The sequence below is a fragment of the Gigantopelta aegis genome, chromosome 6 (genome assembly GCF_016097555.1).
Source record: "Gigantopelta aegis isolate Gae_Host chromosome 6, Gae_host_genome, whole genome shotgun sequence".
NCBI lineage: Eukaryota > Metazoa > Mollusca > Gastropoda > Neomphalida > Peltospiridae > Gigantopelta > Gigantopelta aegis.
In genome coordinates, this window is record NC_054704.1 from 99,007,336 (window position 1) to 99,033,420 (window position 26,085).

At 34.1% G+C, this 26,085-nt stretch overlaps 1 protein-coding gene across 1 annotated transcript in view; it reads right to left on the reverse strand.

The window, feature by feature from the left end:
- LOC121375539 (large neutral amino acids transporter small subunit 1-like) overlaps positions 1–26,085 on the reverse strand; it is a 31,172-nt gene continuing 5,087 nt past the window's right edge. The window contains exons 2-10 of the mRNA XM_041503041.1: positions 13,079–13,204; positions 10,423–10,522; positions 9,239–9,283; positions 8,446–8,569; positions 4,356–4,459; positions 3,722–3,818; positions 2,823–2,972; positions 1,786–1,960; positions 1–565 (exon numbers count right to left, since the gene is read on the reverse strand). Coding sequence (XP_041358975.1) covers positions 504–565; positions 1,786–1,960; positions 2,823–2,972; positions 3,722–3,818; positions 4,356–4,459; positions 8,446–8,569; positions 9,239–9,283; positions 10,423–10,522; positions 13,079–13,204 — 983 coding nt within the window. The 3' untranslated portion in view covers positions 1–503. The remainder of the gene's footprint in view (positions 566–1,785; positions 1,961–2,822; positions 2,973–3,721; positions 3,819–4,355; positions 4,460–8,445; positions 8,570–9,238; positions 9,284–10,422; positions 10,523–13,078; positions 13,205–26,085) is intronic.

Here is a 26,085-nt window from a genome sequence, read left to right on the forward strand (position 1 = left end):
TCATTTTAGACATTACTTTTATTACTTAGAAACATCTTACAATGGCAGCAGACTCGGGGTAGTCTCTATAAATTATAGTTGCTAGTCAATTTTCTGACTGGTTACCATAGTCACTGATCAAAATTTTGAAGACAAAATGTTCCCATGCAAGCCTTTATTTAAAAACTGTTTTATGCCCACTAAAATCTTGTTTATTTTATTTTGTGTCAACAGTCTGATGCACTATATATTGGTATCCTGTCTAACACGTTCATACTCTTTTTGTCGAGCAGCCCACTTTTGCAGTTTAACCAAACATTTAATTGTGTCTCGAAATTGGAGTCCGACATCTTTAATTTCATTTACTGAATTTTGTCCACCTTTACTGTTTTAATGTCAAGAATCAACCAGAAAATGGCAGTGTTGATATTGCGGTTGCAACAGACTAGACTGTTCCTGTGTTACTCTGTAAATTGAGATGACTGGATTGTTTTTGTGTTGCTGGTACACCTAAACACCAAGATTCATTGGCTGTCATCTGGTGGAACAACCAATAGCAGCTTCTGTATACACACAGTGAATGAATCTGAAAAAGAAGACACCATAACTTGTAGAATAGTAATTAGGGTGATAACTCAGCCAATTAGTAATTATTACTTTGGAAATCATCCAGAAAAGTTATTCAAAATTACTTCCAATAGAAAGGAATATATTCAAGATGTTCCAAATTGTCAGTAATTAAGGCATTATTTATCTTCTTTTTTTGCACTGATTATTTAAGTCATAAGAGGGGTGTAGGTAAAACCTATGCCTTGCTTTGTGAAATGGTTATTTTAATGCTTCATGCAAACAGATGGATGATAACTCATCCATTTAATGATTATTGCTTCAAAAATCATTTGCAGAAATTCTGCAGTTTTAAAATGCAATAAGAAGTGGAAGTACATGAACAATAATCGCAGCATTTACGCGGGAATGTAAAAGCATGTTCCAGTGAACGATTATAATCAAAAATTTATTGGTTTGGTAATGATGATCCATTACAAAAACCCATAATCGATTGTGTGAAGAAAACTATAATTGTCCCTCCAGTTTAAATGATGGAAAGGAGGTAAATATGTTGGGGTGGTGGTTCTTTTTCATGTATACATGAAGAAAAATTATATTAAATAGTTATTAATGGTAAAATTAGCGATTTGTAAGGTTGATCCCAGTGAAAACGACGATAGGTGTACTTATAATTCAAATTCTTTTTATGTTTATGTAATTCTAACTGACTGCAATTGAAAGTTGATCATTTGATGTGTAACAGGAAAATCAACCTCCACTTAGGGGATTCAAACTGGATACCGCAATTGAAAGTTGATCATTTGATTTGTAAAAGAAAAATCAACCTCCACTGATGGGATTCGAACCAGATACCCTCAGTGAAGCTACGTCCTGCAGCTGTGGGCCATGGGCAGTTGAACCGCTACGGGTCCTAACTGGGTTATAATTGTATTCTTGTGTTTAGAACATACCCAGTCCCTACATGAGCTCCAAATGTAACAGAAAAATCCACCTCCACTGAGGGGATTCAAACCAGAGACCCTTAGTGTGAGAGTCCAGCGCTCTACCAACTGAGCTAATAGAGAAGTTCCCACTAGCTACTGCCTGAAGAAGCACTTTATACCAACACTACTACATATGCAAACCGAATATAAGCGATGATCAACAATAAAATCCCAACCAATTCTCGACACTAAATAAATGTATTAGTTTTCGATCATAACGGACCCTTGGGACATCACCACGAAGGATACTGACCTAGGACTTTGTTAACTCCAGCTGGTTTACTCCAGTACACCCCAACAGCATACACTGGCAGTCCTAGAGCCATCAGACCAACAGTCATTAAACTCTCGCTGGGCTTCTGGTACACAGTCAGTGCCAAGATGACACAACTCACCAAAAACATCACAATGGGAATGGAAACATGCAACTGTAAGAAAAAAAAAGAAAGAAAGAAGGATAAAAATCATGTTATATTTTATTAACAAGGAATATTTTGTTCAGTGTTATATGACTTTTTGGTATAAAAGAACAGAAATTGCAATAAAATTCTAAAATATTAAATAATAGTTATTAATCAAATTTTAAACTGAATAGCAATTGTGGCTAATCAAAATTTGGAAAGCAAAACGTTGCCTGCTTATATACATATTTTTATATTCCATTTCTATCTTATAGTCAATGTTCGAGATTAATGGTATCCCGGGATCCCAGATTTTAGTTTTGCATACCAGACTTTAAGAATTCTGTATCGTGCCAGGATCTCATGGTATCCTAATTTTGACATGGCATATTGATATAGGAATAATAACACAAAGTATTTTTTACACTGAACAGCACTAATATTTTAATATATATATAATATATATATATATATATATATATATATATATATATATATATATATATATATATGATTCAAATAATTTTGTAAATAGACTGTCAAAATGGGCCTAACAAATTGATAATTTTAACAGACATCTAGAATTTTGTGCAATTAAATGTCTTGCTTACCATAAACATATTCAGTGTCACTAATACATGTAGTTGCATTCACAGATCTTAAATGGTAGATTAAAAAAAAGAAGTTTAATTTAATAAATTTAATTAATATATTTTAAAACATGCCAAGAGATGAACATCCATAGATGAAATTTTAAACCAAGTTTCTTTAATGTAGGACTTATAGTTTATAAAATATTTAGCTCAGTGTGAAATTTTACTGTTGAGCTCAATGCAAATGTTATTTTGACCAGTAACTTTGACAACAACAGCTAACTTGCCAGTCTCACCTTGATGGGCCGATACAATTTTGGTTCCTTCCAATGCAGATAGACCTGTCCCGCCAGAACCGTGGTGAGAATGACGGCAAAGCTAAAACCCATCATCTCTATCAGGTAGAATATTTTCTCAAAATTCTGCATCGCGAGAACAAGGATCATCTGCAATAGACAGAATTAATGTTTAATGACACCTCAATACAAAAATATATTATCTTTTGTTTGGTTGCCAGGTTTCAAATATTATCAAACTTACTCTAGCAGCCACCTGAGTTAAAAGGCGATTTTTACTTTCTCAAACCATCTAATATAGTATAAACCAGCCTGTGTTATGCAGCCACTTGTGTTGAGAGGCCACATTTGTATTCTCCCAAATCATCTAATATAGAATATACTGACCTGTATTAAGCAGCCACCTATCTTAAATGTTAACCTTTTGATACTCACTTAGTGGCTGCTTTGCATAGATTTGACTGTATATGAATATGATTATTTACATTATAAAATAAGTTATATAATTATGTAAACATGTAGAAATACTGTGTGAGCCTATGAGAAATGAAAATCTGCATAATAAGAAACAATAGTATATACTGATGGGATTTGATCTTACCACACAGGTACACAATGACATTTGACAGTTAACAAACTATTAATGAGTTATGTACACCCCACCCCCTCCCCAGAATTGGGTTAAGCCCTCCCACCCCATCCCCAGAATTGGATCAAGCCCTCCCACCCCATCCCCAGAATTGGGTTAAGCCCCCCACCTCATCCCCATGAGTATCGGTTTTCTTTACATACACATGAAAACAAACACAAACCTCAGTATCAATTATTACTAATAATATTTTCCACAACAGTCAATTATGAGTTTTTATAATTGATCATGACATCAGTAGAGTTCTTACAATAACAATAAGTGATGGCGCAGGTGTCAGCTGTTTCTTGGTAATCATGGAAACCACACACGGAAGGTGATTATTTTTGGCTCCGACGTAGAATAATCTGAAAAACAGGAACATACCTGTGAACATTAAATTATTTCAGAGTAAAGGCTAACAAATTAAAGAAGAAAACAACTTGCAGGCAGCAGTCTTATGTATAAAGATTTTCTCTGAAGTTCCAAGGGCTACAACTCTGTCAAAAATAGATAGATTCCATTTCTGACAGTTATGGCCCTTGAATAAATTCTCAGCTATCTTGAGGCATTGCAAAAAAAACAATAAAAAGTCTGAAAACTATGTGGGACAGACAGACGGAGACGATACATATAGTCCCCTCCAATGAGTTAACTCATTCCAGCCAGTGCACTGCGACTGGTATATCAAAGGTTGTGGTATGTGTTATCCTGTCTGTTGGATGGTGCATATAAAAGATCCCTTGCTAATAATGTTGATAAACCTTTAAAAAATGTATTATTTTACTGTTAATGGGTGTAATTAAAAAATATTTTTTTTAGTAAATTACTATTAATGGACATATCAAATTGCTGTATCTATCTGTTATTGGACGTAACAGTTACAGAAGGCTAAGACAACAAACCTGGACATTGAAAGACAGGACCCATTGATACCTCCAATCACAGACGCTGCAATCAGTACCGGCATGATGTACTGAAGGGCTGTCACAGTTTGCTGGCTGAATGTCTGAAGATAAACAACACAGTCATACTGACTCTAGCATCAAAATAAATTAATATATTTGTCCTCGTCTTATAAAGTCTTGTACTTGCTGGCCCAACCCTCTCTCACCACATTCTTAAAAACTCCTAAATCTTCTACCATCAGATCCTAAACAGAAATATATATATATATGTAGTTAATGTTTTGTTTATAGCTGTTTCTATCTGTATTTACCTGTTTAAGATTGTTGTGACATCAGGTCTTGATCAGCTGTTTGTTATGGTATCATATTTCAAATGCCGACTGTCTAATTTAAGAGTTGATTGTATTTACAAATAACTGTTAATAGTTCCGCCCAACATGGCTGTCGTGTATTGACGTGCATTTGCTACACTCCCGATAGCCTTGAGTTTATACCAATTACAACGCTGGCTATTTCCAAGGTTTGCCGTTTATTTGATGATAGATATTGTTGAGCTTGTCTGTGTTTGTAATTTCACTGTATTTTATAAATTCTGTACATAAATGGCTACAATAGTATGTGATCACTGAAGCGAAGCCCAGTGTGAATGTTAAAAGGTGATGGGTCGAAAAAAGAACCAGCATAAGCGTAAGAAAGTGATGGACTCAACTGATTCAAGTCAAGGTGAGAGTTTTGAACTATCTTCAACACAGAACACTACAATGAGTAAAAAAAATACGGAAGGGGATTCAAAAACTTCCGCGGGCAGTTCTGATCATATGGAGAAACAAAAGTCAACAGACCAGACTACCATGAAAATGTTTACTACTGATTCTCAGATCCAAGCATTACATAAAAAAATCAACACATTGACAGAAATGCTGGTGACAAAAGAAATGTTCAATTTGGAAATAACAAATTTAAAATCAGATATTGTCCAGTCACTGACATCAAAAATAAATGAACTTGAAGGGCGGATGTTTGAAATGGAAAATGAAAATAAACAGCTGAAAGAAGAGACGCTTAAACAAAGACAAGATGATTTTGATAATAAACTGGAGCAGAACTTGTATGCTCTTACTCTCACAAATGATAAAGTGAACGATCTTGAGCAATGGACCCGTAATTCCAGTGTGAGAGTTTTTGGCCTAAAAGCAGAGTATGACAAATATTTTGGTCTAAAAGCAGAGTATGACAAATATTTTGGTCTAAAAGCAGAGTATGACAAATATTTTGGTCTAAAAGCAGAGTATGACAAATATTTTGAAAAGTCACTAGCCACAGGGCTAGTGGGTTTGTGAAAACCACTAGCCCACCAAGATAAAGCACTAGCCCAAATTCTTGATCAATTATAACTGGATTTTTATCTAATTTTAATACAGACAGAAATGAGACACACATTACAAGTGAAACAAAGGTGGTAGACATGATCAGAAATAAACTGGGGATTGAAGTAAAAGGTACAATTGATATTGCTCATAGTCGGAAGATTTACACCAAACAGTGACAGGGGCATTATAGTCAAGTTCAACTCCCGAAAAGATCAGATCGAAGTAATGAAACACCGCAAAAAACTCAAAGGTACTGGTATATCTATTGCTGAGGACCTCACAATTGTAAACCACCAAATTCTTAGGAGAACTAAAGAAAACCCTTCTGTAGAAACAGCTTGGTCGTCAGGTGGAAAACTGTTTGCAAAATTACACAGTGGACAAATTATCAAAGTTACAGCTAATACCAAACTTGCAAACTCTGAGCATCAAAATCAGCTCAACAAAACAAACGTTAATCAAACTGTTCCAACTGATATTAACAGAGGACTTACTACAAGTACTCCTAAAGCATAAAATCATGTGTACTATCTAGACACGGATATGTCAGTAATTTATATTTGTAAATATGTTTACTACCAGACATATGTCATGTTATATTGTACTGTTTGTTTACACTATGATATAATGTAAATGTACCTACCTACCTACCCACCCACCTCCCTCCCTATTTATTTATTTAATTAATTTATTTATATTTATTTATATATATATTGATTTATTTGATTTATTTAGTTTTTAGTTTTTAGTTTGATTTGTTAGTTGGTTATTTATTCATTTATGTCATTCGCTGCATAGTCCAGTCAGTTGGCTGGTTTATTACTCACACATTTTGTTTCTATTTTTTATCTCCTCGATTAGAAGCACAGTTACAAGTGCAAAATTACAGAGCGCTGAAATACTGAACACCGTATTCACAACCCAAGTGCTGATAGAGACCTGGAAGTGTGTGTTACTCAGTGAATTGCTGTCAGTGTCGGTATTGATACACTGTAAATGCAATATACACTCACAGACTGTAAATTAAAGGTGACAGCTTTACTTTATCTTCTTCTTAAGAAAACCAACTTGCTTCCAATCCCAAAGCCCCCCTCCCTTTCCGGTTACTTATTTATTTGTTTCTTTATTTCATTGACTGACTGCCGACCCACTAGTTAATCGGCTGGTTGATTGAAGGAATGGCTAATCGATTATTTAATTAATTGACTGGTTAGGAAACTAATTGATTAATTTTTCTAGTATTGTGTTTTTAATATATTTACATATTTATTTTTATAATTTGTTCATTTATTTATTTATTTATTTATTTATCCATCTATCTATCTATTTAGTTAGTGGGTTGGGTAGCTGGCCAAATTATTTACTTATTTATTTACCAATTCATAGATTTATTCGTTTATTAATTAGATGTATTTGTTAACTTGTTTAGGTATTTATTTAATTAGGGAGTTATGGATCAACTATATTAATATGTATTTAGTTAGTTGGTTACATATTTAATACAATAACGACAAACTAATTTCGATATTTCTGCTCCTGGTAGTCACGTACCATTCTTGGTTAAGTACATGAATATGTTTTTTCGTTGCATTGCTATTCTATTCTTTAACTGCCTTTCTTCTAGTGTAAAAGAAAGTTTTTTCTCTAACAATCAGCTTTGTTTACGTAGCTATATATGTATACACAGTCTCAACTATTGTGTCATCATGCTCATATCTACAGTTGAAAGAACACAAATATCCAATATTACTTCTGTTCACCATGACTGATCAAATTACATTTTGTACATTAAATTGCCACGGATTAGGGTCTAAGAAAAAACGAAAAGATGTATTGAATTTTTTCAAACAGAAAAAATATTCTATTTATTGCATTCAAGATACACATTTCATATAGAAAGAAGAAAATTATATTAGGTCTCAGTGGGGATTTGAATGTTATTTTAGTTCACATACATCACAAAGTAGAGGCGTCGCTATTCTGCTCAATAGTAACTTTGAATATAAATTAAATAAAATTACACATGATACAAATGGTAACAAACTTCTCCTAGACATAAATATTAAAGGTAAACAAATTACTGTTATTAACATTTATGGACCCAACAGGGATAATCCTACCTTCTATGAGCAAATTGGTCAAGACATAAAAGAAATTGGCAGTGATATAGTAATTATTTCTGGAGATTTTAACTTGGTGATGAATCCCGACAAGGCTACCAAAGGTTATTTAAACATAAACAATCCTAAATCTAGAGATAAATTTAATGACATAATTGTACATGAATGTGTGTTTTTATACTAACAATTATTGTTTCCAAACTGTTGTGCAAAATATTGTTTTCAACAAGTCTTTATTAGTTAAATGTACAAATATAGCTTTTGATCACTTATTTTGTAAGGTGGTGAATTAGGAGTCTCCAATCCTAACACTACCAATGTATTTTGGGGCAATAAACAATTAAAAAAAAAAAAAAAAAAAAAAAATGTTAATGGACAGTTCCAAAATTGATCACACAGCAGGTGGAGAGGAGGGGACATTGGTGAGTCACATACATTTGATTTCTGAGCTTATTTGGTTTGAATAAAAATTACTTTAGTGTAGTGGATATATATATATATATATATATACATGTGTATATAAAAAATAAGTATCCCCCACATACCAACCCCAGTTAATCAATTCTGGGACGTGACCAATGTAAATGTTAAACATACCACTGCTACTGCTGCCGACTTCAACATTTCAGATGGCGTCAGAACGGCGAAGTATGCAACATTTGTAGCAACATAAACTGCCGTCACTATTACCATGGAGATAACAATCGCTCTGGGAAGATTTCTGAAAATTAAATATATGAAATTAATATCAACAAGACCAATTGTGTCATACAATATATATTCCATTCAGCAGAGACAAGAGTTTGAAATTCAAGTGCTGTTTTGTATAATTTATTTGTGACTAAGTACCCATTGGATTATTTCCCATTCCCACCATTGCTCCACAACTGGTATTTCAAAGACTAATTCTGTATGCATAATCCACTCTGTGAAAAACCACTACGAAATAACACATGTAAACTTTCTTTAATCAGCAGTTTTATTTAAGTTACACAATATTATTATGCAACAAACCAAAAGGGATTAAAATTGTTATTGTGATAATAATACCACACAAAGACTGTACTAAAGGAACTATCCTGAATTTGCTGCCATTGTAAATTAATTACAGCTACATGTAATAACAACAAAAATTGCATATTAAATACATCTTGCTATTCAGAATATTGTTCCTGTTAATTCAATGTGTTTCTAATTGTCCTAATGTTTTATAGTAGCCCATAGTTAAAGTTAACTAAATATACTAAAAAATCTAAATAAAATTAAGTTTGAGCTACATATTCCAAACAATCAAATGCATTTAATGTGTAATTTAAATGGACCATGTTTGCTGGAACCATGTCAACAATGGCAGCAAATGTGGGACAATCGCTTTAAAATTCTGACTTACTTGTGTGGATCTACCACTTCATCTGCCAGAAAATTCAGGTAACTCCTGTAAGAAATATATAGATCACACTTTAAATATCAAAAACGCTGCACAGAGGCTTTGTCAAACTAATATTTTGAATGTGATATTTTCTGTTAGGACATTACGATCACAGGCCCTCAGATTTTATAGAAACGATTGTTTCTGGTACCATATCGGTAAAATCAAGGAACTGAAATTTTGTTCCCATGATCATTATATCGAGTACGACGTACTATTCAACGAAAATAATATATACATGTATATAATTATGTGTTTTAAAACAGTTTTCGATGGGTTCCCATGATCACAAGGTATGGAACTGAAAATTTTTAAATCCTATGGCCTCCACAGGACCAGGCTGTCACCTGTCACCTGAGCAGGTAATGTACAGTGTCTGCAGGGTGAGTGAACGTCTGGGTATGTTGTCTAACTTACACCTCCCCATTGAGCATAGCAGAGGTTAGATCCAGTAATAAATTGTTTTTAATTCCCTTATTTACTCAAGTGGGAGATGAATGAATGAATGGATGGATGGATGGATGGACAGATATGGATGGACGGACAGACGGATGAGATGGGATGGGATGGGATGGGATGGGATGGGATGGATTTTGGATGGGACAGGATGGATGGGAAGGATGGATTTTGGATGGGACGGGATGTATGGGAAGGATGGATTTTGGATGGGACGGGATGGATGGGATGGATAGGATGAATGGATAGATGGATGGAAGAAAGTTTAATGATACCCCAGAACAAAGAATACATCACAGCTATTGGGTGTCAAAGGTAAGTACATGAAAGTAATGTACGGTGGACACATAGAGAGTCAGTACCCACCAACCTGGAATCTGACAACAAATCACTTCACCACTAAAGCTGGTTGTTACATTCTTTGAGGACTCGATCTAGCTGTCGATAGAGCCCTGCCTGAGATGCTGTGGATACTGGCCTGTGTATGGGAAAGTGCTTATAAAAGATCCCTTGATTCTAATGGAAAAATGTAGTGAGTTTCCTCTAAAACTATATATCAGAAACTGTACCAAATATTTTACATCCAATAGCTGAATATTAATAAATCAAAGTGTTCTACTGGTGTTGTTAATTAAACAAAACAAACTTTATACACATTCCTTTGTTTTACAACACAGGGTGACACTCACCAGCCTCCATACGCCCAGAATCCAGAATAAAAAGCAATGGCCACTGCACTAGCACTATAGTCACTTCCTTCAAAGGAAGATTTGAAATTTTCAACATGTCCTAAAAAAACAAAAAAAGGTGAATATAGACTAAATGGTTTTTCTTGCTTTTATATAAATGTGTATTTACCACTACCCACAAATATTATACTTTTATAGCAACCAACTTGTAATCATGAATAACCAATAGCAGGGCTTTATAAACTTAAGATTTAAAAGCAGGCTACAATATTTCAAAATCTTAGGTAACCAGAAGTCCGTTTACTTGAGTTTTACTTAGGTAACCAATTTTTAGGTCATGTGAATATAATTTTCGTAACTGATGAGTTAGGCCTATTTAATCCTAAAAAAATTTAAACTACAGTTCTGTGCTACATTGATGGTTCAAATGTATTTTAAAAACAAACTGATTTTCACTTTCATTACTGATCAATGTATGCCTATGGTACTTTTAATGTTAGAATGCAATTGTTCACCATGTAACAAATTGGCAGTTCTAGTGATTTTAAAGTTGCGTAATCGACAAAACAATGGTTCTTGTGAAATATTGTGCCTTGAATAAGCATTATGACAAATAACATTGCATAACCACTGCATAAACAAAACAACTGTTACTGGAATGTGTGGAAGCCTGAAACAATATAAAATAGAAAACAGTATAAAATAACACAGATAATTCTAGGATTCTATGCCTGAACCTGATAGTCCACATTTTCAAATTTATTGATATATTGCCCTGAATGAACATTGAATCACCAAATGTATGTACTATATTAAGAAGACAATCATGAGTATTACAAGGATTGAAATAGCCGCTTGTGAAAAGCAGTCCAGTTTTTATACGTAATAGATGAAATAGAAATTCACCTGTTAACCACCCCACCAAAATTGTAGGTCATTTTCCAAGAGACAAATGTTCACATGATTATCTCAGCTATGTGATTCTGTTTTATTTTAATTCTATAATGCTCTACAATACACCTCAGAGGCCCTAATTTTTCACACACCATCCCAAACCATTCTCTCATTAAATGCTGTCTTATTTTTTCATAGCAGGACATATTTAATTTGCCACTGGACTATTTTAAAAACATTTTTTTTATACAAATACAGGGATGTTAGAGGGGCTGGAATAAAAAAGCTTACTGTGGCCGGTGTGCAGGGGCCACTCAAGGCCCCTGAAGGAAAATTGTTGTTTGCAACCCCTGGAACTGCCAAAAATTGCATTCAATGCTACCAAATCTAAACTGTTTATAACTTATAATACAAGGCACACCATCATAAACTTGAAACCGTGAAAACATGCAAATTAACTTTGTGTGGTCAACAGTACTGAACATCATGTTTTCTGTGTTTTTTTAGACAAAATGGAAAAGTGCATTTACGTGTTTCTACGTTGCTCCCACATCCATGCAAATAACAACAGGCCATATTTTACTTCCTATTGCAAGCCCTGTACTAAAGGTGGTAGTAGTTTGAGACTTTTACAAGGATCTAACTTCAGCTGTAATTTTATCAGTCTTTTAGTTATCTGATTCATGCATGGACCTACGTAATTATAGTGTCTGCCACCACCCATGTCATTAATACTGGAACGGCCCTAGCTGTACACCGCTGTAAATCTAGGGAAAAGATATCAGATTCTGATGTCATAATATGGAAACCTTGAACCCTATACAAACTAGAATACCTGACAAGATGTGTACAGATGAGATCAAGTCCAAACTGAGATTGAGTGTCGGGTTCAGATAAAAGTATTACAACCAAGCGTCATTAAATTATATACACCATCAAGATTTAGGGTAGTTGCTCCCCCAAATATGAATCTGTTTTCACTTTTTGTCTTTAGACTGAAGAAGGGAAGCAGGATCTGTTACCTAGCTCAGTTGGTATAGAGCACACACCTTAGGTTCCTGGTTTGTAGGATCAAATCCCTTCAGTGGACCAATATCAGGTTGGATTTTCCCATTCCAATCAGTGCCCCATGTATGATATATCAAAGGTTGTGTTATATGCTGTCCTGCCTGTGGGAAAGTGCATAAAAAGATCCCTTGCTGCTAAAGATAAAATGTAACAGCTAGGTTTCCTCCAAGACAATATATCAGCAGAAATTCCAAATATCTGACATCCAATAGCCTATGGTTAATAAATCAATGTGCTCTAGTGGTATCCTTAAACAAAACATTAACTTCACCCACCCCCCACCCCCCCCCCCCCCCCCCCCCACCACATTTTTTGTCAAACAATATATATATTAGAAGAGAATACTAAAAACTTTTCAAAGAAACCCAACGGGTTTTGGGCCCCTCTATTAAAAACATTCTGGATCCGCACTTGCCTAATTCTTTTCTTCCAGCCCTCCCCCAGATATTACAGGTTAAGTGTGGCCCTCGGATTGATTTCATCACATGTATTCATGTTACACACGTATTCCTGTTACACAGGTATTCATGTTACACAGGTATTCATGTTACCCACGTATTCATGTTACCCACATATTCCTGTTATCCATGTATTCATGTTACCCACGTATTCATGTTACCCACATATTCCTGTTATCCATGTATTCATGTTACCCACGTATTCATGTTACCCACATATTCATGTATCATCTCACCTCTAGCGATCCAGACGAATCCAGTGATGATGATTATACCAAGAGCAATCAGCTTACAACCAGTGATAACCACTTGAACTTTGGTAGCCCAAGTGACGTTGATACAGTTCAGTGATATCAGCAGTACTGGAAACAAAATCCCACAATCATGAAACAGCCAAATACCAGGGCTACCTCTAGCACTCGCCAAATTTGCTAATTGTGAATTTTCAGAACAATTGGCGAATGTGTTATTTGATTAGAAAATAACTGTGTTTTGCAATTATAAATGGATGATTAGGCAAAATGTTCTGCCGACCCAGAGCTAGCACTGAATACAAACACTAGTCTTAAGTTGACAATATCTGGAATGTACATAAAATGTGGTTTTGAAATTAAAAATAGATTTTTTTTTATAAAATATCAAATACAAAGTGCTATGCATTTAAACAAAAAATGTAAGGATATCTGCCAGAAGGTATGTAGGGTAAAATTATGTACTCTAAAATCTTGGAGATTAATTGATATATTTTTGTATCAAAAGAGGTTATAGTTTAATTTTAAGTTGTTAAAAAATGCTGTGTCCAATTTCAAAACATTTCTAACCCATAACCACCTAGTAGGGGCACATGTGTATGATCTGTTGTTTTTATTATACATATCCTGGAATTATTTCTGGTTAAAAGCCTGTGTAGTTACCATAGTAATGCTAATAAGAAATAAATTCCAGAATATATGGTTTTCTTGACTTGGGTCTAAAAATTTGGAGAGGGGCCTAAACAAATTATTTTTAATCTAAAAACCCCCACTATTTAAACAAAAACCCATTCCACCTAAAATTTTGAGTACAAATTATATCTTATTTTAATCTAAAAATCATTTAAATTTAAAATTGTTCTTATTACATCCAGACAAAAAGTTTTTATGTCATGTTGTGAAGTTCAATGGAATACTAGAATAAATTTGATATAGTTATGCCAGAAATTATAGCTTTCAACATGTTTTATGGCCAACATTCGGAGACAGGTTGAATATATGACACATCATTAATATGATGGCTGATGCAATATATTTTGACAGTGTAAAATTTATATACTAAATATTATTAGGATTATCAAGATTATACAAAGAGTAGACTATGGTAAAACGTGTTTCAAGCAACCATGGATACATGGCTAGTTTAAAAAATGTGCTGTTGTTAAACAAATTAGGGCTCACCCAGGTCCCTGCCCATTGTCAAATTAACCAATTGCTATTTTTGTTTTTATATACAAAGAAGCCACAACATTTAGTATATGGCTAATAAAGAAAGAAAGAAGTGTTTTATTTAATGACGCACTCAACACATTTTATTTACGGTTATATGGCATCAGACATATGGTTCAGGACCACACAGATTTTGAGAGGAAACCCGCTGTCACCACTACATGGGCTACTCTTCCGATAGGCAGCAAGGGATCTTTTATTTGCGCTTCTTACAGGCAGGATAGCACAAACCATGGCCTTTGTTGAACCAGTTATGGATCACTGGTCGGTGCAAGTGGTTTACACCTACCCATTGAGCCTTGCGGAGCACTCACTCAGGGTTTGGAGTCGGTATCTGGATTAAAAATCACATGCCTCGACTGGGATCCGAACCCAGTACCTACCAGCCTGTAGACCGATGGCCTGCCACGACGCCACCAAGGCCGGTATATATGGCTAATAAAATATTGTTTCAATTAAAACACTTTTTTAATAATTTCCAACAAATACCCTTCTTATCTGAAAAATGCCTGAAACTAATTTCTTTCTGTGACCCCTGCAAATATTCTGTTACTTTGTACAGTGCTACAATCGGTATCGATTGTTGAACCGAACGGTTTAATTCACGTACCTGATTAACTATCAGTGCACTTTGTCTAGACAACTACCGCTAATTGTTGCTACCAGCTGGTTGTCTTATTGACCGATAAGACCTGTTCCGATAATCTGTATGTTATCTTGTATGATAGTAATTATCTTAGTACGGTGTGATGGAAAAACTAATATTTGACACATATTGATATATGTTAGCTGTCTGCAGGGTGTGCACTTTATGGTCACCCGATCGCCCATGGCGAGTTAAAATAGCATCGGGCAAGTCAAAACCTTACCATGTGTTGCCCACCTGGCAATTGAATATTTCAGCATATTGTATTATGTATCAAAATGAAAATAATTAATGTTTGTAAGGGATCAGAAAATTATTTTTTATTTATTGTTTTCAACTGGTTTCCTATTAATATCTGTGCAACCAAACCCATATATAGGACATAATAGCGACCACTTCCCCAGTATACTGAAGAGTCTAAAAGCATTTGGAATGCCTCGGCTGGTTTTTATTATGTATTCGGAAAACCTCGGCCACATAAATGTATTTGTAGGTTCAATCAGAACACCTCGGCCATGTCCGTCTTTACTTTCCATTTAGTTACAATCGGAACAACTCGTCACATTCCGCTATGCTATGTTTCGCAGAAAGATTTTGTTTACGAGCCTGAGGTTTTCCGAAGTTATATTGTGTTAGAATGTTTTTGTTTCTTATGGAATATACCGAGTCTACTATACCAAACACCCACTCGTCACTCCCAACGATGTCAACAACAGCAATCATTGCCTGTGCACGTGTGAGTGTTAAATAGGAATGCTGGTCAACTCGCCATAAAGCCAACTTGCCCGAGTGTTTGGACAACTCGCCCCAAACTTTACTGTCCGTAAATAATTATAACAAAATAAAAAATTGACGTATACAACTTTGGTGTGATTTTATTTATTAATATTACAGTGAAACTCCGCTATTACCACCGTTTATTAAGTGGTTTTATATTGGGGAGATCTTAATATCGGATAAATAATAATCTATTACAATGAACTGTCAAGCCTAATTTAACGACATTTGTGAGTTTGTCCCTTATTTCCTTAAAGGAATGATCAGGCAAGGCCTTTGGCCTCCGACTAGTGTGCATATTCAACAATATTTAATGCACATTAGCTTAAAGGGACATTCCTGAGTTTGCTGCAATTTTAAGATGTTATATATATCGACTAACAGAGACTTTTTAACGACTGTAATGACATATCAGATATATTTTCCTACATAAGATATTAGTAGCTGTATATTAAATGTGTTTCTGATTATTCTAATATTTGTACTAGGTTAAATTTCATTTTATTTCCTAAAATATTATTTTTTGTATGTACGAAATTATTTGAAGACAAAATCCAGTTTGGGCTTCTTACAAATACTAAGACGACCCAAAAGACATTGAATATACAGACACTGACATTCTAAAAAAGAAAATATATTTAATATGTAAGTTTAATCGTAGAAATATTTTATTAGTCGGAAACATTTTACAATGCAGCAAACTCAGGAATGTCCCTTTAAAATGTTGGTATATTAATTTTTAAAATGGTAAAAATATGAGTTGCACGGGCAAGTCAAAGTGTTGCTGTGAGTGGCCCAATTGGCCAGTCAAAAAAAATCCCAAGTGCATACCCTGTGTCACAGAAATGGTGTCTGGAATGGAGGATACAACCTCTAGTGTGTGTGTGTGTGTGTGTGTGGGGGGGGGGGGGGGGGCACAGACAGGAAACGAGAGAGAGAGAGAGAGAGAGAGAGAGAGAGAGAGAGAAAGAGAGCGGTGCGACGATTTACCCAATACTACCCAATACTTACCTAATACCACTACTAACTATTATATCATCACGCAAGAACCCCTAAACCTGGATATTAGTTACACGTGTTGTTTGCGGCGAATGGGCGTTCGAGGTGCACCAACTCCTCAATAGGTGGCGTTAAACAACAACAGGGTCCCACGTGACACTATGAAAAACAAGGAAGTAAACGACTTTGCGTCTATAACATTTTGTAAAAATGTCTATAAATAATGCCTTCTTCGTGTTTTTGTGTTCCTCAATACCACAGAAGAAGGAAACTTTCCAAGTGACAAGATATTGTAAAACAAAAGACGGATTGTTGCTATGAGATAAGACAAATGACACTTGAAAGTCATCCGTCAGTGTTGTTTGTTTTTACAGACTGCATATATTCTGTGACAGAAGATTATAAAACATGTAAGTCCTACTGAATTTGTATTTTACTATTTTCTCCTGTAGATTCTGTTAGAATATAGTTTAGGTAATGCTAAAGTATAAAATATTAATAACACGATGTTATCAATTTTTTCTTTTTGCTTAAAGGCATACTATCTCTATCACTGATATTATCATTCTGTTCTTGGTTTTAATTCATAAAGGTGATTATGTTGAGTTGACCTCAGATTTAAGGAGTGAATTTCTGAAGTTGTTTGAAACATTGTTTCTAGATATGATGGAGATAGTTTGTTGAGGACTTTGTAGACAAACTGGCAGGTTCTAAAGTCAATTCTCTCTTTGATTTTAAGCCATTTGAGAGAGCTAATTATTTCTGCAGTGGACATTTCTTTGCTTTTTTCAGTAATAAGTCTTGCAGCTTGATTTTGGATTTTTTAAAGTTTTCCTATAGAATGTTTTGAACAGGTTCCCCAAATTGTGGAGCAATAGTCTAAGTGAGGTAATATGTAAGAGCTGTAGAATATTAATCTGGTCTTTTGGTCAAGATATTTTCTGTTTTGTCGAAAAATGTATAATAAATAAGAAGATTTTTTAATAATGGCATTTATGTCTTTAAAGGTCAACAATACAACTATAACACAACCACAAGAAATTTGTAATTCTATGGCAGAACATTTTAGTCGAGTATTTAGCGACACAGAAGATGAACATTTTGATGCCAATTTTAAATCAACTATTGAAAAGAAAGTTTCAGAATTTAAGCTAACTGCCGCTACAAGTAAAGTTAGTGTTGATATTTCCCCCATTCTTGTTAGCAAAATCTGCTCTAAGCTACCAAATAACAAGTCTTGTGGGCCAGACAAAATATTCTATGAACACTTAAAATATGGAGGTTCTTATCTTTATTTTTGTCTTTCTCGGTTATTTTCCTTGGTAATAAACAGTGGGCACATTCCAGAAGGTTGGAATTCAGGGCTTTTAGTCTGTTTATTTAAAGGTCAAAGTAAGTCGAAATCCAACAGAGACTCTTATCGAGGTATTGCACTTCTATCTGTAATCTTTAAAGTTTTTGAAAGAGTGCTGGAAACGTTAATGCCAGAACTGAACTCTTCAGAAAGTTTTCCTAATATTCACCAATGTGGTTTTCAGAAAGGCCTTTCTAGCATTGACACTTCGTTCATTCTACAAGAAACTATCAATCACTATAGAGAAAGAGGTGATGGAGTAATTGTTACATTTCTAGATAGTGCTAAAGCCTTTGATACTGTCTGGCACTCTGGTCTCTTGTGGAAACTTTCTGAAACTGGTATATCCCCCAAAGTCTGGCTTACTTTAGAAGCAATCTATTCAAACTGTAAACTACAGGTCTTAGTAAACAATAGTTTCTCTTCACACTTTCCTTTGAAAAGAGGATTGTGTCAAGGAAGCATACTATCCCCCAAATTGTATGTATTGTTTATTAATGAATTGCTGAATAATTTAAACCCAATCCAACAAAGGTGCAATGATCCTGGATACTAGAGTTTCTTGCCCAACTCAAGCAGATGACATCTCTATTATTTCTCCTACTCCAAGTGTCATGCAAAATATGATTTCAATATGTGAGCGATATAGCGCTAAATGGCGTTTTACATTCTCTGCTTCTAAAACACAAGTTGTTGACTTCTGTAAGGATCCGGATACGAAACTTATTCTGTATGGAAAGGAACTACCATGTTCAACAACCATAAAACATGTTGGCATTAAATTACAAAGGTCTTTAAATAATTGGGACAGAACACTCGAGACTTGCAAAACTATAAAATCCACCGCCATGTCTCTAGTTCAGGCTGGTTGTCACTGCCGTGGAATTAATCCTGTAACTAGCGTCAAACTAGTTCATTCGCTGTGCCTATCAAAGCTTTGTACGGTAGTGAATTATGGAATAATTTAAATACAAATGAACTATTGGCGTTAGAAAGAGCATATAGATTTGTAATAAAGATTATCCAGGGTCTTCCTAAAAGAACACGAACCGATTTTTGTCTTGGACTTCTTGGCAGTATATCCCTCGAAGGACATATAGATAGAAACAAATTATACTATTTAGGACATCTTTTGCGATGCCCCGTGTGGACTCTGGCTTACAAAATAGCAGTCACTCGACTACTAAGTTTTAAAAATCAGTGTGTTCGTTCAAATATTGGCTTTGCAGCGGATATATACACAATTCTTCGTAAATATAATCTACTGCATCACCTCAACGAATTTTTTTCTAACATCAGTATTCCCTAGTAAGCATATTTGGAATATAATTGTAAGAAAACATGTTTTAGAATTTGAGGAAACTAACTGGCAGTTACGAATTTCTTTAAACCCCGATACAACACATTTTCTAAAAATTCATGCCAATCTCGAAGTGCATAGAGCTTGGTCAGTTGCACGGTCAAATCCATCACTAAAGGAGCAAGCAAATCACTTGATAAATATATGTGCTACATGGAGGCCAAACTCAGTACACGGTATTTGTACGTTATGTACTAGTAACTATTCTGATCTTTTTACACACGTCATGACTAGTTGTTCATACTTAACAACAACCAGAGATACATTCTGGACTACGCTTCTTGATATCTGTCCTATTGACCTCAGTGTAGAATTACATAACTGCCCCGATGATATTTTTATTACAAAACTCCTGTCCTGTAAACCTCCAATAAATATTGATGATGAATCATCTATGTTATATAGTGAAAGTGTCATACACTTCATTTATAAAATAACGCAAATATATTACGTTAACAATATGAAGACCAATATACTGTAGACAGTCATGACTGTCTGTTCTTGTGCAAATGTTCAGATCTTTATAGTGGTGTGTGTGTGACAGAGAGAGAGAGAGAGAGAGAGAGAGAGAGAGAGAGAGAGAGAGAGAGAGAGAGAGAGAGAGAGAGAGAGAGAATGGCAGGGTGGCGAGTGAATTTATATGAGCGTGATTCTGATCAACCAATAACCTTTTTCATGTAATTCTCTCACCATGCGTTTATTCCAATGCCACTGTATATATTACCTATTATTTATTTTGTATCAAGTACTATGTATTATCCATTAATCATTGTGCATTGCCTTTTATGTATTATGTATGTATGATAATCTGTACTGTTCGAACTCTCTACAAGAGGAATAAAGAATATATATATCGCCATAGTTTTTCATGCAGGGGAGCTAAACTGTGGAACACACTACCTTCAAAGATAAAATATTCTCAATCCCTCGCCTCATTCAAATCCAGTTATTTTAAGCACTATTCAAATAATAATCAATTTTAAGATATACCTTTGTTGTTGATTTTGTGTTTGTTAAAATAATTATGATGTATTGAGTTATCACTGACTCAAGTTTCTTAACAAATTGATTTAAATATTATTTATATATTCATAATATGTGCTATTGTTCCTCATGCTATACATATTACATGTATGTTGATGTTGTTTCTTTGAATGTATGTATGTATAATATCATGTATAGATTAGAGAGGGCCTCATGGGAGACCAGTCACCTTGTACTGAATGTGTTTACCCTCTGAAAATAAAGAATTTTATTATTATTATTATTATTATTATCAGTTTTCATATAAAAGATTGCTTTGCTGCTCATCAGAAAGAATAGCCCATTGTGTGGTGGAAGCGGGTTCCCTCTCTCATTATCTGTGTTGTCCGTAACCATATAACCTTACATACATGTGTACCATGCATTTAAGAATAAACATTTTAAAATATTATTTGGATAGTGGGGGTGTTATTGTGGGGGTTTTTTCTTCAAATTACTGGTAGGATATACATGTATTATATTTGTTTGCACAGAATCATCCCCCACCTCCTCCCGGCATCTTTATACTGATTCCAGTAATAGTATTATACTATATAAATTATAATGTTATATTTTTATAACATCTTTTATGATGTTGTTTTGCCCTTGTTACCAGTTTGCCCAAATCGTTTCACATTTTTTAAAGATTTATAAATAAGGAAAGAAAAGGAACAATAACCCAATAACACCCCCTCCACCCAAATATTATTTTAATATTATTTTGTGTATATTTGATAGATGTTTGGTTGTGTAAAAGCTACAAGTTTCTTTTCTCACTAGTCCAAGTGCCAAAAATACCATACATGTATGTCAAATACTAAGTACTAAAGTACCTATACTATGGGATCTGTGGAAGCTCTTTAAACAGACATTCCTGTTGTTTCCTATTTGTTGATTTAAAAATAAGTGCAAAACATATTAAGCTTAGCTACATGAATACATTTGTATTATAATTGAATTTTGCATTTCAGGTACAGAACTAGTACGGTTCCTTAAAGACTGAAGCTAGAAGCCATTCCATGCTTGTTTTTATGGATAGAACCTGATTTATTGTCTTGTTTGGGACAGGACAAGCAGACTACAAAATGGAAACAATAAGAAAAGTGCCAGATTCGTATTCAGATGATGAAACAAAGGTTTTTATGTTTCATGATGATTATTCCTTAGTAAAAAAAAAGTAATAAGTGTCAATGTGTCAGATGTTGAAGTTGTGAGATACAGTGAATATCAGAATGTACTTGGAACATTGGGTACTGGAATTTTTTTTATGCTTTGAATGACTAAAAATTAGTCCACTGAAAGTTGTCATCCAATGTAAGCCATGAAATAATAGTAATAAAATTGATATGAAACCGGGTTTTCCCACCTAGACTATTATTCAGTAACATTTCACATTTTATTTGTATGAGTAAAGCCTACATGAAATTAATGCAGGTTGAATACGCTGTATTTTGATGTTATTTGTTTATTTTTAATTGTGTACAAAAACGACTTGCTAGACTGGTTTCCTTTTTCAGGTAGGACCCTATTTTCGTGTGGCGTCACCTGGCGTTGACTTCACCTCGAAGCCTCATTGTATACACAGCAGACTCCAGTACATTGACTTACCTCCCTTCATTCACCCTTCTATAATACAAATAATTTTTATAAAATAAAAAATAGGTAAATATAAAAAAATATATATAATTCTAATCTTGATGATGTGGACAATTTTTATCACATTACTGTGATCAGAAAACATTAAAAAAAAAACCAAAACCCCCCAAACAATTACAACAGGTGTGAGAAAAATAAAAATACATTTTTGAAGGGTCTGGCAAATCAGGTACAAGACCTTTAGTCATTAGATATTATATATTTACATTACCAGTTTATTAGATGCAGTTTGTTTGCTTCTGGGTTCTTTGTAGTTAGTATTTCATGATGTATTGAATACAAATCTGATTCATGGGTATTTGTGGGCCTGTTTGTAAGCAGGATCTAGGCTAATTACTGTCGATATTAACTTAAATAAGCTCACCGCTTTATTGTATGCAATACTTGACCAATTACAAAACTCATTTTCGAACAATTAATTGGAAGGTGCTTGTGTGAAATAGAAGTTTCATAATATAGTTTACTTAGGATTTAATTGGCCTGCTCATCATACTGTGATACTCTTATTTGATGATTGAAACAAGATTATGAGACTATATTTAACTGTTATTAAACCTTTCTTTTAACTATTAACAAATGAAAATGTGGCATGCATATCAACCAATCAGAATTCAAATGTAGCGCATACATAAAATGATGCACCTTCCAAAAACATTGCTTTACCTATTTATATTTGTTTCTGACTTATTCAAGTATGGCTCCACGCAAAATTCTAAAAAATTGAATATCCATGTGCTTCTTGCCATACAGAGTGCGAAGAAACTAACTGTCTTTATTGTGAAACATGCAAACATTGGTTTCATAGTCGTTGTGAAGGTATTAGTGCTAACGATTTAAAGGAGTTGGCCCTTTTACCCGAATCCTACATATGCACTAGTCGTTTATCTGATGGAGAGAACTACGACTATCTTCATGGACTGGCCCGCTAACAAAGGTTAGTTTTTTCTTTACTCTACTTATTTTTCAATGAACTTATATATATAATTATATTGCTTTGTGTCAATACTTTAACGTTGACGTTTACATTATAACAATTAAGTTATGCTAATTCAGTCGTAAAATTAATAAGACAAATCATTTGAAATTATTTTTTGATTATGTTAGAATATCTGGACACTGGCATTTTTACATAAAAAAGTATTATTGACAAGGCCGGTAAAATGATCAATTGTCTCCGTATGGAAATCATAAATGTAATATTATCCACTGTCGGCTTCGTAACTCTGCCAGCAACCTAACCTATCATTTATTTTTAAGCCATCTTTCTGATAACCCAAGCTGTGCATGTGGAGATAACTGTGAAGATAATTTTCATTATTTTTATGTTTGCCCTCTGTTCATCAAACGAAGATATGATTTATTTGAATCCTTAAGGAATTACCTTGATATCTTAGACATTGATCTACTATTATCCGGCTCAATAAACCTACCAATTGAAGAAAACTATTTAATTTTTAAAGCAGTACATAAATATATAGCTGAAAGTAAGAGATTCGAGTTGAACTAACTTATTATTCTGATTGTTACTGCCCCATATAAGGTTTAGCTCCAACAATAGGATCATCACTCTCACAATTTTGACCATCGATTCATACCCGTGAACCATCCCAACCACGCACCTTCAACATGCATGTAGATCTACGATAACAATATTAGGAGTCATGTATACTTCAGCAAACCTTTAATCGTGTGACTTCATTATTCAACAATACTTGGGCAAATCTATACCTGATATTTATAAAGCATGTATTACGAAATTTGCACATAATACCTTAACATATATATATATATAGAATTTACATTCTCCTTATTGATATGAATGTACATGTATATCGTATCATATTATTATAACATACACATGCGTGTGTGTGTGTGTGTATATATTATTATTTTTATTATTATTTATTATCCTAAATGTCAATTTGTATATATAATACTTTACCTATATAACTATAATTTACATTCTCCTTATTGATATGAATGTACCACCCTTTCTCACCAATGTTGCCCAATTTAAGAAAATTATTGTCGCCATCGACTAGCCATTCTAAATATTGTTTTAGGATAACAAGTTATCATTTACTAAAAGCTATAAACCAGTACTAACGTCGACAATCAGAAACAGATTGGGTTCTTTAAAAAAACAAATCCCAATTTATCTATCGAAAGGAGTAATTTCGCGAATTTTACGTTGTCGCTTGGACAACATGCAAAATTAATACAGTCGTAACATAATATTTGCAACAGCTATTGCAATACATATGCGTTGCTAAGATTCTGTAATATTCAATAGTATTCATGTGAACATTTTAAATAAATGTATTTTCACACAAAAAAGTTCTAGTATTTTGAACATTGTCGCCCAAATTCGAGTAATCTGCGTTACATTTTCATTTGTTAATTCACTATGCTAATATAACGACGGAAAAACGTGACACATTCATACTTCAGAGCTCTAACATCACCGAATCGATGACAAATACACTTGTTACATTTAATTCAAATTATTGTCTCCATATTGCAAAACAGTGTGTAATTTTGAAGAGTTGTGTTAAGCATGTAATCTACGTGACCGCCTATATCGTACAAATGTATAGCGCCAACCACCCACAGGTTTGTGTACGCAATGCAGTGATACCAAGTAATCTAAATGAACCATATATCTACATGTTACATTATTTTAATGTATTACTGGGAGTGTAGAAGCACTTGAAGTAATTTACGTGATGTAATCAACGTTACCAGTAAATGTTAACATTTTTATTAACACGACAGTTTGCCGTTTAATATGAAAGCTGGTATTTGGATGTACGACTATATTGAATCACACTAAACGTAGTAGTCTCCCTTGCCAAAAACACGTGTTTCCTGTGGAGAAAATATTTGCAAGTGACGAAATTTGAAAGCTGATATTAATCAGATGCATCACACAAATTGTTCAAGATCTTGGACCAAATAAGGTAAGTCAGTGAATAAATGTAATCTTTCTTAATAATTTAATATATTTATTTTAACACAACCGTACGTTTGTGTGAAATTGTACTATAATGGTTCAACATAGGCTATCGTTTCCGAGTTTGTTCTTTTTTCTATTCATGATTATAACCGATTAGTCGTAAATAACAGACCAAAGACATTACCTTCGAAATTTTGACTTGATGATTTGAAAATAGTGTCAGACATAATTGCAGGCAGACAATTACTTTGAATATTACTAAATATGTGTGCAATGTATAGGTAACGTAGATTACATATATATTCTAAGTGTACTAAAATAATGTAGTCTTGGAATAAAATGTAATTGTTAGTTGACAAAAATCATATTACTAACAGTTGGCCTTAAGAACCAATGTATAGATATTAACTAACTGTTGAATTTGTCAGTGTGTAGTACTTGTTTCAATGGTAACGTAGATTACATATGTTGGTAACGTAGATTACTGTAAAGGACTTTTTTATTTTCAGGATGGGAAAATCAAGGGCAGAGATTCAGAGAGACTATAGACAAGAGAAAATTGGAAAAGGAAGGTGACGGTTATCTAAAAAAGGAAAGAGAGAGAGTACAAACGTATTATGTACCTATAACGGAAAGAACAACAAAAGATGCAAGAGAGAGGAGAGAGAAGGTCAGAACATGGGTAACAAAACACAGGAAACGATTAAAGGATGCTGAAAAGAACATTTCTGAAGGTGGTTCTAGTCCGTATATCAATGTGGATGTTATTCAGGAGGACGAGATCTCTTCAAGTACAGACCCAGCAAAGGCCAGACCATCCTTAATTGTTAAACTGCCATTTTCTGATAAAAAGCAGAGGACAAGGAAAAGAATAAGTCGTGCCACAGCCAAATCAAGAAGGCGCATCAATGTTCTTACATCACTTAACAATAACTTGATTAAAAAATATAAATGCGTATCGAAGAGATACGAGAGACTAGTTAAAAAGCAA